The following is a 16,826-nucleotide window of genomic DNA, read 5'->3' on the forward strand; positions in this document are numbered from 1 at the left end:
TCATGTTAAATTACAATGGTTTTTATTGACAATAGTGGCATTTAGCAAAACACATAGTAGTAAAATTCTACCTGGAACTTTTTTCCAAGAGACATTTTTACATATTTCTCACATTATTTAAGCTCAGAGAAAGTTAAAATACTGCATTGAAAAACCTGGAAATCAGATAAGCCTAATTGCCTCTATAATCAGGATTTGTTTTTTGCTGTTTTTTTGTCTTTGACTCAGTTGAAAGAACTCAAATCGACTCTTCATAGCATCCATAACAAACAAACGTTTGAAAACATAGAAACCCTTTCGGTAAGATACCATCAAAACGAGGTACACAAAGCCAAGAATACTTATTAACACATAGAAAAGTAAAACACTAATTTCCGAAAATTTTGAATACTTTAAACTTTGAACTTAATGTACTATGGATAGCAGGGTTTTAACACTGGAACCTTTTCCAAATTGACCAAAAGAATGTAGAAATGCACTTGTCGGTTAGACGAAGGCATCAAAGAGCCTAAGCTGGTTGCTACTGTCTGTGTTGACGGTTTTTATGGTAGGAAAAAATCACAGTTAGTTGTGTTAACTGTTACCTAATGTGGTCATGACTTAAAAGTATCTCAATATTAGTTAATTTGCTATATTTAAAGTTCATTAGCCGAACATTGTTCAAAGAGAACTAATCATTTAAGAAGTTACACTGACCGCTTTTTTCAAAACTTACTGGAAAAATATGTCAACGCTGCTTATTTTGGAAAATCATGCCTTTTTTTCTGTTCTTTTATACAGAAAAATGCAAAATTATAGTCTTCAGGAATGCTTGTAGAACTCGTGCAGTAACGATTACATAATATACCATGTGAATGTAGTATATATAATATAGTAAACTATATCAAAAAGCTTAGTAAAACCAGAAGGTCTCCTTCGCTTTTTTCTGACACATATACAGCTGTAGTTTAAATAGATTGTGAGAACGTGTTTCAATTGTTTTGCGTACGCAAGTTTATAACACAATTCAACTATTATGACGTAATTATCCCTTGAATACTGTTTTTAGATCACAAACTCAAACTCAAACTCAAACTTTGACTTTTAATTAGAGCGATAGGCCAAGTTTTCACATTTCATTATATTTGGTAGTTCAAAGTTACACGGTCCCCCGATTATTGTGTTTTTAGTACTAAAAGTAGTCTTTTTTCAAAGTCAGTTATCCTTGAATAGTGTTTTGAGATCACAAATTGAGACAGAAACTCAAAACTTCCACTTTTTTGTAGAGCGATTGACCAAGCGTCACCATTTTATTATACTTGCTTATCGAAATCCATACCACCTCCGTTTGTTGAGTTTTGAATACTAAAAAAGAGGTATTTTTTATTTTAAAAAGTCAATTATCGTTGAATACTGTATTTAGATCACAAACTCGAATACGAACTCAATGTTTCAACTTTTAGTTAGGTAAAGTAATTGGCCAGGCTTCACAATTTTATTATACATGCTTATCCAAAGCCATACCGTCTCCGGTTGTTGAGTTTTGAACACTAATAAAGAAGAATTTTGTTTCATATTCCACAAAAAGTACTTATCTGGAACCATTTGGTGCCCCTTGAGTGTAAGCAGACGTTGAAAACAAACAAAATTTAAACTTAATTTTGTTGAGAAACGTTTCATGAGGTTGATTTTATTTTAATTTTCATCAGATAAACAATGACCAAATGAAATTCAATAAAATTGGGAAGACGTTAATATAACAAAAATTGCAAAATCATGTAGCGCTAAACTTTTAATGAATAAAAAGTTCACAATTACAGTCTTAGCTGTGAACACATCCTGAGCCGAAGCTAAGGTTAATATGAAACTCAACTAACACATGTCCATCTGACAAGCTATCCCAGCAGTCTATACAAATTTTGAAACGTAAAGATTCAGAAAAAGTTGTGTATTACCTGACAACTGAAACAACAGGTGACTCTGAATAAACGTACGAAAACAACTATATAGCGTAAAAACCTCAGTTTTTTGGATTATGTAGGTACCCTGTAAATTATTTGTTTCCATTAAGGTACACACTATGGAGTTTTTGAAGCCAGCATGCTTCTATAAAATTGATATTATAAATAGACATAGTGCAAGGCAATTGTGAACCAGTCAATATTTACGCTATACAATCCTTCATATTAGAAATTTTAAAAAGTTTGCGTTTCATATCTATCAATTAATTGCAGATGGAATCAGACGTCAAACATTGAATTAACAAAAAAACAGCACTTGAACAAAAGATTTAAGCTTATAACTGATCCCTCATAAGTGAAAAAAATTGTAGAAAATATGCTTTTCAAAAAAAGAACATAGCAATAAAACTTATTCGAAGTTCTAAAAATTAGACTGGTCCGCTAAGCAGTAAAACCCTACATTGATTTAATTAGTTAAATATCAACCTGATATATCACACCATGGATTTTTTTAATTGCTAATTAACAAATTAAAATTGAGTTGAAAATTACTGGGTTAATGTATACGACAAAGCTTCAGCGTTTTTTATATCTTTGAAAAAACTTCAAACACTTAATGATTTGTTGCAAATACTGGCGGGTAAATTCTATCGCTCTGTGTCAGTCAGGGCATATTACTTTGAGATTGATAAAAGCTTCTGTTGTTTATGCTCAACGAGTCTCTAGAGATAGGAATTGTTTTCATTTTTTAGAAAAACCGAAACACTTTCTTGTATATAGTTAGTAAACAATAGGTAATAATTGAAGGTATTAAAAGGAAGTAGTAGTAGGTACTAGTGTAACTTATAACGAATAAGTAGTTGTAGTAGTTGGTAATAGTATATAGTAGAAGTTGTAGGTAGTACTAGTATTTAGCAATAGTAGTAGGTACTAATTGTAGATAGTAGTTGTAGGTAGTAGTAGTAAACTGTAGCAGTAGTAGGTAGCAGTAGTGTTGTGTTAAATTCCAATATGTTCGCCAGACTGCTTAGCCCAATTATATGTTATAAAGACTCTGCTCCTTTTAATTTTAGATTCCTTTGGGTTTACCTCTTTCCGATGCTCTATGAAATATCGTTACGGTAATCTCATTTTAAATCGTTGACAGAACAATAAGTAATCCAAAGTTTTAACACAGGGTACTGAACGGAGTAAATTTGATCCAAGAAGACACTATTCTGAACGTTTTTGATTTCTGGTTGCTTGAGTTGCTCTATTACCTTACTTGCAGTGTTCAGTAGTTGAATTTATCGGAAGCATTTACTGAAGATGCGTTTCGCTATTGTTTAATATTTCAGTCCCAGCACGCAGTATCCATTATTGCTATTACCAATACAAAAACACAACCCATACATTTCTGAAGCTGTTTCTAGCAACACCCACGGATCCATAGATTTTGTTTATTCTTGCTTAATTGATAAAGTGACTAATTAACTTTTGAAAATTTGAGCGCTTTTTACAGTTCCAGTGCAAACTACTCTTCTTGTACATCATTACACTTTTTGTCTGATTCAAGCACCTGATGAATTTCTATCATTCTACTTTATTACTTGAACTAAAAAGATCCGCTGCTCCTGCATATCATAGTTTTCCCGTCATTATTTTCGGTTTTTTACAGAGTTTATTCTTTTTACTTAGCTCATTTTATTATTTATCTCTCAACAGTTCATATCATATATATTTTTCCTGTAAATATTCTTGCTCATTCCTAGACGGGTAGCTGAATTAGTCTAGAGAAATCTGTTTTCAGAAAAGCTTGCTCAGAACATCAAAAAGTTGTTTTTGTCTTCTGTATTGCAACACTAAATCAATTTCTTGCCAAGGATTAAAAGACAAAGAGCATGAATTTAATTTTTTTCGGTAAAAAATCTTGATAGTTTTTAATATTGTAGCTAGATAGGTGTCGAATATTCAATTTTCAAAAAAGCATGCTCAGAACGTTAAAAAATTGTTGTCGTCTTCGGTTGTGACATTTTGCTTGCCAATGTTTAAAGGACAGAGTTTATCAACGCTGAAGGTCAAAATCTGTTTGCAAGATATAATAATATTGGATCGTGGAGACAAGTAACAACATTCTTCAAAGCAATTAAATTGCCCTCCGGGGACTTATCTCCCTCTCTCTCTCTCTCTCTCTCTCTCTCTCTCTCTCGTCTGACTTGCAAGCATATAAATACATAAATACATAAACACATTCAGACATATTTACATACATTCCACTGTACACATATAGAAAAACATACACACATAAAATCAAGAATGTCTTGACATATTCACACATTTACAATTTTTACACACAAACATAGATTTCTGCTTATACTCATACAAACATATTACTAAACTTAAGCACAGTTATATTTACTTATAAAGAAATATACACTTTCATATATACTTTCATTATTATAAACATGAATACGCATGATTTTATACATAAAATTTTTATTCTTTCCTTTCTTTCAATAGTTCATTCAGAGATAAAAATTACATTTTTGAACACATGCAAGCAAATATACGGACTTGTTTTGTTAGAAACACAAATACATGTATATAAAAAAAATGGAGACAAGCTTTCCACATCAAACTGTACATTTGCAAAAGTATTGTCAACAAAAACTGCTTCTGACTGCTCTTTGAGTTATTGCAGACCATTTAAGAACCTGAGTTATTGGGTCCTACTTGGTTGAACAAAATGAAGTCCACAAAAATCACTTTCGAGTGCACTTTCATAGCGCAAAAACCATTTCCAACCATCTTAGGACTTTAAAAAATTTTGGAATTTTTTTCTCAAAAATTCAAAATTTCTGTATGTTTCGACCCCTATACTGCATGGGAGAAAAAAGTGAAGTCAACAAAAAATCATTTTTGAGTGCTCTTCTATAGCGCAAAATCCATTCCGTACCATTTTAGGACTTCAAAAAATTTTGAAAAATTACAAAAAATCTTAAATTTTTTTCTAAGTTGTAGGCATCAGGTGTCTCATATAGGATTTTTCGAGGTTTTTAAAAAATCATATTATGATATTCTATGAGTTTAGGATCTATCCAGTTATTCTCTAGTGAATATTGGAACAGCCGTAATTTGCCCAGTGATTGTAGGGTGGTGGGTTCGAACCCCTCCCCTACAAGAAATTTTACCTCTGAAAAATTGATTTTCTCAAATCAAGTCAAATCAAATTTTTTGGCTAACTTTCGCCAGCTTGGGTGAGAATTCGCCCAGGCTGGCGAAAGTTAGCCAAAAAACTTGATTTGACTTAGAGAAAATCACTTTTTCAGAGGTAAAATTTCTTGTAGGGGAGGGGTTCGAACCCACCACCCTACAATCACTGGGCAAATTACGGCTGTTCCAATATTCAATAGAGAATAACTGAGAAAACTAGAGAATTCTGTATAGCCTGTGTGGAACAATATATGGTTCTTGGGTATGATTCCCAAGAAATGTCAACCGGGGCCAGTCTCTTCGAAGCTTGGTCAATCTTCTGGCGCAGTTTCAAACATGGTTTCTATAAGTTGTCTCACAGTTTATGAGTCGGTAATTTGTTTACTATTTACCGACTCAAGAACTGTGAGGCAACCTATAAAAACCATGTTTGAAACTGCGCCAGAAGATTGACGATGTTTCGAAGAGACTGGCCCGGGTTGAACTTTCTTGGGAATCATATCCAAGAACCCGATATGGTTCCATACATGCCATAAAGAAAGTTCCTTGCATAATCGTGCCATTATTGGCAAGATTTGCATGGATTATTTTGTTAAACACAGTGATCATAGTTTTTTAAATTGAAAATGAAGCATAAATTGTGCGGCCAAAGTTATTTCTCAACCTATGATGCATCACGTTCTACGCGTCAATTACAGCTTGCAATAAAAAAGAATTTGGATTTAGATTCGCATGTGATCAAAGCTTACCAAAACGCCAGTCTTTAATATCATCTTAGGCCCTTAAAAACAAAAATGGAAGGCTACATTTGGAGACCCAATTGAATAGCGAGCTGAAAAACTGTCACGAATTATCACGGAAAGTAAACTATGTTTAACCAATTATGTAACCATACAAGTGGTGACATATTCTATATCATGGCCCCCTGAAAGTGTGACCTTGAGCAGCTAAACCATCTCTGAATCACAAGTGTATCTTTCAGAAACAAAATGTGCAATCTTGATTATTATTGTTCTTACCTAAAACAGCACAGCTTGTTATTCCAAAATCAGCCAAGACTAAACTGTTAACAATGTCGCTTGAACTTAGGGTTGAGTTTTATTGAACTTTGTGTTGCAAAAAAAGTCTTGGCAAATGCTGAAAAAGTGACTTTGCGTAAATTTCGGAATCTTGTCAACCGTTTCCAATATTTTTTGATATTGCAGAACAGTGTAATCAAAAAGCTTGTGTTCAAGTAACATGCTTCCTTTTTCAGGGCATTTCAAAAAGATACGAGAGTATCGCCAAACGTCCACTCCTGTTAATCCATATTAAATGATTATGATTAATCCGTGTCGTTTTATCAATTGAATGGGAGAAATTCAAATCATTCATTCATTCATTCTTAAAACATTTGTGAAACGAATACTGCCATTCAAGTAGCAATTCTCTTTATGAAAATCAAAGTTACAAAAACAATTTAATGACAATTCCTATTTTTAAACTGGCACAAGACAAGAGAAGAGACATATAACAACCAATAACCGGGAAGGCTTGCAAATACATGATACAAGATCTTAACAATTGGACGCGGAGGAAGACCTCTGAAAGAAAAAAAACAAACAAAACACATTTCCAACTAAAAAGGGAAAAACGGATATTTGTCTAGAAAACAAAAAGTGGCAACAACAGCTTTGTTTTATTTTGATTTGATTAAAAGTTATCTTGAAGATTTGAGTTTCCTTGTGGCATTAAATTTTTCCCATCATAAAATTTCTATTAATTATATCAGTAATGTGACGGTTTATTTAAATATATGAAGATAAATTATTTGGCTTAAGACTTCAGAAGAAAAACGTAAAAAATTCTTCTTAAGACCTCGAAAATGAGGAAAACATTTTATGTTTACTGAAGATTATTGTTATTTCTAGGTTTCCTGGTTTCCTCTGAAATATGTTTATAATTTTATTTTTTGTTTCAGGACTTGTACGACGCCTCAGTAATCCCCTTTCACAATGTGACTGACATCGTCACCGACAATATGAACTGTATGTTGAAAATTTTATATATTTGACTTATTTATTTTGTGGTTATGAAGTAAGGGCTGCACGAAAATTGACAAAAATTGACGATACTCCAAAACCAGACAAAAAATTATCCGTTCAAACAGTGACCAATGGATATGTAACAAGATTATCTAGTGGGTTTCAATCATAGCAAGGGCCAGTTTCGATTGTTTTTTTTTTTCAATTTTGCTGCCTTCTGTTAACGAGATGAGCACATTTCCCCTGACTGTGAGGCAGAGAGGTAGAATCATTTTCATCTTATTGAAAGTTTTCCAACTTGCAGTCAATTTTTCTCCATAGTGCTCATAAACAATTTTCCGTGCCTATATATTTTTGTTAATTTATTTTGGACTGAAACACACGTTTTGTCAAAAATTTTTGTCTTATATTAAATTACTTATCATTTTTGAAACTTTGACACGAACTTTATTTATTTTTTTTGCTCAAAATATGTTTCCACAATCGTCGGTAAACATCGAGCTTTGTAGCTTGGATTCTGCTGTTCTTATTTTTTTTTTAGTTTTGTGCAATTCGGTTAATGATTTCCCTTCAAAACATCCTAGCTTTTGAATGTAACCCAGTTCCACTAAATTCATGTAAATCCCATCTTTTAATGTTTAAAGTTGGGTTCTCAACTCAAAATACTGCTTTGAAATTGAGCGTCTAATTTTGCGTGCCTAAAGTGTAAAAATACTCAATTAAAAATGGCTGCTTATGATTACTCTTTAGACAGCAGTTGAATCCTCTCAACTACTCCACCCCTCATTTTTTCCCTTTTTCCAGTTTCGGCAGATTAAAGAGAAAAATCCGTTTTTTTGTCATCGCCACACTTTTCCTGATCAACGGAATAAACAGACTGTAAATACATCAAAGTTTCACCTCAATTTTTTTTGAGAAAATCGAAGTTGAAAATGAAAAATCCGAGGGAGTTATGATCAGAATGGAACAGATCTGGCCTGTATTGATCAGTAAAAACCAACAAAACTTACAAACGTTATCATTAGTTCGCTTGATAAAGTTTTCTCGCATTTATGAGCGACGTTGTTGATGCTTGTTTGTGGAAAAAGTAAATATTAGACCAGCATGAATGATCAACTTTTCTGTCATTTTTTGTAACAAAATGCTGGATGTTGAACCAAATTTTTAATTTTTCTTGTGCCGTTTTGTCAGATTACATTAAGTGCAACAATGCCCCCCCCCTCTCCACCCACCATTGTTTTATAGTGTTTTCATATTTAGGATTTCCGAGTATGGTCCTGGAATGTTTTTGCATCGATTCTGCTTTGGTTCTTGCATTGAGCTTTGGATTGATTTTTGTTTTGATTTTGGGATTTATTCTCTCCCCCTTACCTCATCTTAGAGGGCATATAGCTTTTACGCCCCTCACCCCCCCCCCCCCCCCCCCCGGTGCGCGTGCTAATTTTTTACACAGTTAAAAGCTTTATAATAAAACAAAATGGAACTGGGAGCATAAAAAACAATGGGGGCTGGGGGTGAGGGGGAGTTGAAACAGTTGAAACAGAATACATCCAATTTTTCGGACTGATTTTTGGATTGATTTTGGTATAAATTAAATTGGCAGTAAAATGGCGTTAAATATTTTTTCAGCTGCGGGTGAGCAGATCTTCCAGCCGATCATTGATTGGATGAATAGCAGTCTAAGCACAGAGTTCAGTGACGTCGATCAAGGTACCACAATTGGGTTATTCTCTTATTATTTATTTATATTGACTTGTATAATGTAAATTGAGAAACAGCCAGTACAAATGATTCAGTTACAAAAATGGCCAATCTAGGGAGCGGGGCATCAACTGCAAATATTCTGGCTCAAATTTATACAGGATGTTCCAACTCCGATCGTCGCGCATTCTTGACCTCAACTCAACGTATTTTTCTCTACAAACTAAGCACTGATAAGTAAAATTTTGAGTTGATTATCCAAACAAAGACAGATGATAAGCAATAGACGTTTTTTCTCTTTTTTACATCATAAAAAATAAAAATAGCAACTGAAACTTCTTATAAAAATTTTTGACTGAAAAATATAATTTCAACTCAAAAACATCTACTTAAGTCGTGAGAAATATTACAATTACTTTTCGGCGCCAATGAAGAGTTAAGATTTGAAAGTAAATGCAAATAATGTGAGCCAGAATCTTTATTGCTTTTCATGAAAACTATGTCACGAGATACGAAAAATTCAAGCCAAACATATAGCAGAAATTAAAGCTTTCTTGGAAGACCTCAATTTTAAGATTGGTTAGTGTTAGTTCTTCATGGGAATATTTGCAAAAAAATAGAAACAAAACTGGCATGATAGCGAACTCTACATTTTTTCAAAATAGATCTGGGTTAGTTTCTCATAGAAAAAAGCCGCTCATAGATAATTGACCTTTGAAAAAAATGATTGGACAAGCATTTCCTACCATTAATTAGCATTATCTATTAGACACATTATGAAATAGCTTCAACATTATAACTTTTAAATCGTATAAAACATAAATCTAGAAGTTGAGATAATTTGTACTTTCAATTAACAATAAATTTACAATTAAGATCTTAGCCTTCGCTTGCTTTCATTTTTTATTCTCAAAGATGAAATATTGATTCCAAAAATTTGTTCAAATATTACCAAACTTTTTGGCAAGGCTGTAAAGGCCGAGCATTAATAATTTCCTCAAACATTCATTTCGTTAAAACAATATTTATGTCGACATAATTTGTTTCTAAACTTCATACATTTGTAAACGTGTAAAAAGAGCCCCAAACGTGCGAACAGGTTGACCGGGTTAAAGTCTTAACAAAACAAGGTCACTAAAACTACTGTTTACTAAAATTGCGTTTTACACCTGGTAACAACAAAGTGTTAGTCTGACTTTTCTAAAAAATCACAGCTGCTGCCACTTATACAGAAGTGAAGTGAAAGAACTAAGACTCACTTCCACTCACTTCCACAACTTCCACTCACTTCAAAGCTTGATAAGGTAAGTGTGTGTGTGTCGCAGATTGCTGTGAACAGTCAGATAATTATGCCTGAGCTTAAATGTAATCATAAAAAAACCGGGTTCAATTTTGTGGAAAAACGGAGCTCTAGCTTCAGCAGAACAGAAGATCTGACAGTTGAAGTCAAGTTGGCTTTGAAAGAACTAAGAAAACTATTTTCACAAGGAATCCCAGTCTGCCTAACAATCTTACTTGAGCAATAGAATACTGTGTCTTGCTAACGTGAAACTTGTAATTTATCTTATCATCGATTTTGTCTTGAAAGTTTTAGTAACTTGAGAGAAAGGAAATTAAAGAACCTCTGATAGCCGAACAGTAGGGTGACAAAACTTCCTCTTCTCTGACCAGACGAACGACTTATAATCAGTTCGTTGAAAGTAATAGGCGGTGAAAGATAGATTTTCAGTTCACAGACTTGAGTTTTCCAAACCAAAAACCTAAATGCTACGTCGTCTCTATGGCTTCGGCCCCAGTGACTAACGAAGGACTTCTGTTTTGACCAACAATTCAAGTCCGCTTACAGCAAAAGACGGGTTCTCCTCTGTGAAATGTGTTCTATTCTGAAACCGAATGTACCCCCTTAGAATCGTTATAAACATAAACAGTGAGCAAGCTATGGGGATCAAATTTGGTTTTGAATAGCCCTAAACTAAATTATTGAGTTATTAACTAAAACTCTGAAAAATTATTTGATTATTTAGTTGGAATTTACTGAGAAGTTCCAGCCATTGAGTTGATTATTCAGCAAAGCTGGACGATTAGTTATTTGGACTAATAAAACAACGTTTAATGCAACAGTAATTTACAGAATAGCGGATATAAAGTTACAAAAGTGAACTGCACAACTTAGTATCCCGACAGCTTGTAAACCACTATTAACGATTTGGGCGGTATAAAACTTTCCTTGTCATTGATAGGAAAGCAGCCGTTACATTTGGTCCGCCGACCCGGACAGTGGAATACAAACCGCTGTCTAATCTCGAGCAAAACAAAAGGCCAACTCGAGTTGCACAGTCAAATGAAGTTGAGGTGCCAACTTTGTCGAAAACAAAACCACGGGACAGAAAAACGTCAAGCTGCGGCGTCAATGTAAACAAATTGAGACTCGGTCACGTAGTCACAGCAACCTTGAGAGACAAATCAAGCACTGCGCAAAGCAGATTGAGCTAAGCAGAAAGAAGGCTACGAACTAGAAAAAAAAAATTAAGGATCGGCCTAGCAAAGTTAAAACAGTTTATAACCAAATTTTGCAATTCGATATAAACCTAGAGAAGCTACTTGACAAGAGGAGTGATATCTTCAACTTTTTGGAATTCTACCGACGACAAAAAATCCAACAACGCGAATTTTTCATCAACTTAGAACCCGATTGGTTGCCATATATCAGGGGCCAGACCAGCATGGCGGATCAGCAGAATCAGACCCCTCTCCAAAGCAGGGCTGCAGAGTCAAATGATAAAGTTTCAAGAGCTATGGGAGAAACCTCCCAAGTTTCAGTAAAGAATCAACAAAAGGAAAACCAAGACAAAGAGTCCAAAGCGTCTTCTGATAAAAGGGCAAAGAATGCAGAGAAGCTTGTGGCCCTAGACAAAGAATTTAACACCAAAATGCGTCTGAGAAAAATTGAATATGAAATGAAGCAGAAGGAGATTGAGTTGGAACTTCACCATTTGGAAGAAGAAGGTGCGCTCAAACTGCAATACGAAAAGGAAGACCAGAGATTCTTGTTCTAATGATGGTGCCGCGCCTCGTATAAGAAGTCGATTGCATTTCAATTGAAAAGGCCCAAAGAGCAAGGACGTCTTCGGCTGGCTCGACCAATCAGATAAGTTTGCAAACTTTAAAGACTGTAGTTTTGATCATACAAAGAACGGTCACGAAAACTATCGAGTCAGTTTCGATCGAGAAGGTTTACTTAAATCCAGATCCCCAAGCTGCGAGCGTTTCAAACTCAACCGTTTACCCGACCAGTCTGAGTGCAATGTACTCAGCAGTAGTAGTCAGCTACCAAAGTTAACGTTATATTCTTTCAACGGCAACCCACCCGAGTGGCCGGAATGGTCGAACATGTTTGTAGCAACCGTTCATAACCGTGAAATACCTAGCTGAGAGAAAATGAGCCACTTGAAAACATTGTTAACTGGCAAAGCAAGAGCGGCTATAGCAAGTATGGGCTACCCCGGAGATCTATATGGTGAAGTTTGGGCTTTGTTGGAACGGAGGTTTGGCCGACCTTACCTAATTGTTGAAGCACAACTCAATACTTTGCGAAATCAACAGGCGATCCGAATGCATGATTCAAAAGCTTTAGTCAGTTATTCAACAACCATCAGTAAGGTAGTCAGTGTTCTGAAGCACTACAAATATGAAGGCGACTTGCGATCTAGTGCAACACAGCAAATCGCGACTGAAAAGTTGCCACCTAATCTGAAGGAGAAATGGTGGTTCTATGTAGATGAAACCAGTGAGGATCGAACAGATCTCTGTCCCCTAGAGAACTGGCTATCAAGACTGTCATTCGTTTACGAAGGCATGTCGCAGCCCACAGGGGAACGTAAGGAGGATCATCGACGAAATGCGAACAAAACCAAGCAGTTCTCTAAATCCTCGAATTTTAGTTCGAGTTCAAACGTAAAGGAAGCGCAGGCAACGATTAGCGATCATTGCCCATTATCCGATGGAACGCACAAAATTTTGAACTGTCCTTTGTTTAAGAACATGAACGTGAATGATCGTTATGCAGCTGTAAGGAAGCAACGCTTATGTTACGGATGTCTGGGAAAAGGACATGCAATCAAAGATTGTAAAGTCAACGCTTGTGGTATAAATGGATGTACCAAAAAGCACAGCCGATTGCTACACTCAGAAAACCAAATGGTCGAGGGCAATCACGCAGTCAACGTAAGCGCAGAGGGCAATCAGTCAAAGTAACGCCGGTACGAGTTTTCTTCAGATAGTTCCAGTCTCAATTCAGAGTGGCAGCAACAGGTTAAACACATATGCTTTCCCCGATAGTGGATCAACGGTATCATTCGTCGACCGAAGCGTTAATAAGAAGTTTCGAGCCACAGGCACCGATGTTACGCTCAACATGATGACCGCATTCAAAAGTACATTCGAGAGACGTGTTTGTACACCCGTCAATTTCATTGGGAACCACAAACTACGACTACCACAAGCTGAAGCAAAGCTTCAACCACTTGAACGTTCTCCCAAACAAACCGTTCAACTTATTGGACGTCGGCATCATTCTCGGTCAAGATGCTTACGAGCTACAGAGACCATTGGACTACAGGATAGAAACACGAAGTGAACCTTTCGCCGTTCTAACAGATTTAGGATGGGTAGTCAGTGGACCCATGACGGGCAAGAGAAGACAAAATTTTTGTCATTTCGCCTTCACAGAAGATGTGAAAGTGGCTGAGAACATCCAAAAATTGTGGGACATAGAAACTTATGCTTCCAAAGTTAACCTCGTCAGTCAGTCCAAGAAGGAGCTGCAGGCACAAAAGATGCTTGGGAGTACGACCAAGGTTACAGGCGAGCGGTACGAAGTGGGAATGCTTTGGACTGAACCAGAGCCCAACCTGCCGAACAACTACAGCTCAGCCTTGAGTCAGCTTCACTCACTGGAGCGAAGATTGCAAAGGGACCCAAACCTTAAAAGTTTATATCAAAAGTCGATAGATACAGACGTAGAGAAGGGATTTGAAAAGATATTGGACGAGTCCGAAGTGAAAGGCACCTTCGGGAAAGAATGGTACTTGCCACACCATCCAGTCCTAAACCCGAACAAGCTTGGCAAAGTGAGACGTGTTTGCAATGCTGCATCAAAGTTCAAAGGGGTATGCCTAAACGACAAGCTACTAGCAGGGCCTGATCTACTGCATGGTTTAATTGGAACGATTTTCAGATTTCGTGAAAGACCAGTAGCCCTAACAGCAGATATCGAATCGATAATTCTACAAGTGCAAGTTCCCGAGCAGGATAGAAGTTGCTTGAGGTTTCTATGGCGCTCAAGAACTAAGAAACCTGTTCAAGTATACGAATATCAGCGTCACGTGTTTGGAGCTAAGAGCTCTCCAACTTGCGCAAACTATGCTCTCAAACGGGTGGGACTCGATAACGAAGAACTGTATCCAATCGCATAAAAAGCAATACAAAACAACTTTCTCATGGACGATTTCATCAAATCAGTAGAAACCCCTGAAGAGACAATCGAAGTCTTCAGCCAGTTCCGACATCTTCTTTCGCAGCATGGATTCGAACTTACAAAGTGGATAAGCAACAGCGATGAGGTTTGCAAAGCAATCCCAGTCGACTTGAAATCAATCAGCAACATGAAGCAAGTCGAAGTGGAACCAATACAGAGGGATCTTCAGTGCTTGGACTACAATGTACTGTTACTGGTGATAGTCTTCAAGTCTGCCAAGGTACGAACAAGAAAGTTGAAGCCCCTATAACCCACAGGAAAATTCTTTCACTGTTATCTTCAGTATTCGCCCCGATCGGATTGTTTGCTCCGTTCAGTGTTCACATGAGACGACTTCTGAAAAACATCTGGACCAAGAATGGGCAACATTGGGACAACCAAGTGGAGCCTGGTGAAGAAGCAGAGTTCCTGAGGTGGAAGGAACAACTTCCAATTGTAGCTGAAACAAGCATTTGTAGAAGATACTTCAACAGAGAGAGGGATAAAACCGAACTTCATGTGCTTGCTGATGCATCTGAAGACACAATGTGTGCAGTGGCCTATCTAAGATCCCAAACAAAGGAAGACTCAGCCGACTTAGCATTGGTAATTGGAAAATGAAGAGTGGCACCGATGAGGCATGTTTCGATACCACGGCTGGAATTACAAGCGGCAGTCATGGCAGTACGGTTGAAGGAGCAGATAGTCAAGGAGCACGAAATGAAGATACATGGTTGCAGTTTTTGGTAGGACTCAACAACGGTACTGCAGTGGATACACAGCTCCCATCGTAAACAACAAGTGTTTCTGGCGAATCGAGTGGCTGAGATATTGAATACAACTGACGTTTCACAGTGGAGACATGTGAGCGGTATCAACAACCCAGCGGACATTGGCATGAGAGTGATCAACATTGACGAACTCAGGAAGAGTGAGTGGCTCATTTGGCCGGCCTGGTTAAAGCGACCACAGAGTGAATGGCCAGAGCAAGTCAACCTTGTCTTCGCCTCAGATGAAGATAACATACCATCATCAGTCTTCATGACACAGGCTGATGAAAAGGAAGCGGTTATTCAGTGGGAACGATTCAGTAATTTTAACAGACTAGTAAATACAATGGCATACGTATGGCGGGCATTCAGCAAATACAAACCAGCTACGCTTTTAGTCAGTGTTGAAAAAAAAGAAAAAGCAAAGCAATCATCTTCAATTTACTACAGCGAGAACAGTTTGGTGAAGAGATATAATCTCTCAAACTTGAAAAGGAAATCACAAAAAGCAGAAAAATATTACAATTCTCACCTTTCTTGGTTGAGGAAGGACTTATTCGTGCCAAAGGCAGAAGAGGTAAAAATCAATTGGGCTTTAACGCAAAACATCCAATATTGTTACATTGGAAACATCATGCAATTGAATTGTTCTTGCGAAACGAGCACAAGAATGACCAACACGAAGGCACAGAGCATTTCAGAAACCTTCTTATGACGATCTCGTTTGGTTGATCGAAGACAGTGACAAGCGAGGATATTGTAATCTGGGTCGAGTCACGGAGACCATCGAAGGGTCCGACGGAGTGATTCGATCACCGAAAGTTCAAACGAACGGCGGAGTTTAACAAGAGACCAGTGGTGAAGCTCGCTCCTGTGTTACCAAATAGTAATGACGTTTTTGTGATGGAAAACAGGGCCGGCGATGTGAAGGCCGAGCATTAATAATTTCCTCAAACATTCATTTCATTAAAACAATATTTATATCAACATAATTTGTTTCTAAATTTCATACAATTGTAAACGTGTAAAAAGAGCCCCAAACGTGCGAACAGGTTGACCTGGTTAAAGTCCTAACAAAACAAGGTCACTAAAACTACTGTATACTAAAAGTGCGTTTTACACCTGGTAACAACAAAGTGTTAGTTTGACTTTTCTAAAAAATCACAGCTGCTGCCACTTATACAGAAGTGAAGTGAAAGAACTAAGACTCACTTCCACTCACTTCCACAACTTCCACTCACTTCAAAGCGTAATAAAGTAAGTGTGTGTGTGTGTCGCAGGTTGCTGTGAACAATCAAATAGTTATGCGTTAGCTTTGTTGTAATCATAAAAAACCTGGTTCAGTTTAGTGGAAAAACGGGAGCTCTAGCTTCAGCAGAACACAAGATTTGTCAGTTGAAGTCAGGTTGGCTTTGAAAAACTAAGAAAAATATTTTCACAAGGAAATCAAGTCTGCCTAACAATCTCACTTGAGCAGTAGAATACTGTGTCTTGCTAACGTGAAACTTGTAATTTATCTTTTCATCGATTTGGTCTTGAAAGTTTGAGTAACTTGAGAGAAAGTAAATTAAAGAACCTCTGATAGCCGAACATAAGGGTGACAAAAATTCCTCTTCTTTGATCAGACGAACGACTTATAATCAGTTCGTTGAATGTAATAGGCGGTGAAAGATAGATTTTCAGT

General features: G+C 36.6%; 1 protein-coding gene across 3 annotated transcripts in view; it reads left to right on the forward strand.

Annotated features, from left to right (window-relative positions):
• The window catches only part of LOC142339040 (prominin-1-like), a 187,192-nt gene that overhangs the window by 35,509 nt on the left and 134,857 nt on the right, over positions 1–16,826 (forward strand). For all 3 annotated transcript variants that reach the window (XM_075388692.1, XM_075388693.1, XM_075388694.1), the window contains exons 7-8: positions 7,093–7,159; positions 8,786–8,866. In XM_075388692.1, the coding sequence (XP_075244807.1) occupies positions 7,093–7,159; positions 8,786–8,866 (148 nt within the window). The remainder of the gene's footprint in view (positions 1–7,092; positions 7,160–8,785; positions 8,867–16,826) is intronic.

Source organism: Convolutriloba macropyga, chromosome 5 (genome assembly GCF_964194025.1).
Source record: "Convolutriloba macropyga chromosome 5, txConMacr16.3, whole genome shotgun sequence".
NCBI classification, from domain to species: domain Eukaryota; kingdom Metazoa; phylum Xenacoelomorpha; order Acoela; family Convolutidae; genus Convolutriloba; species Convolutriloba macropyga.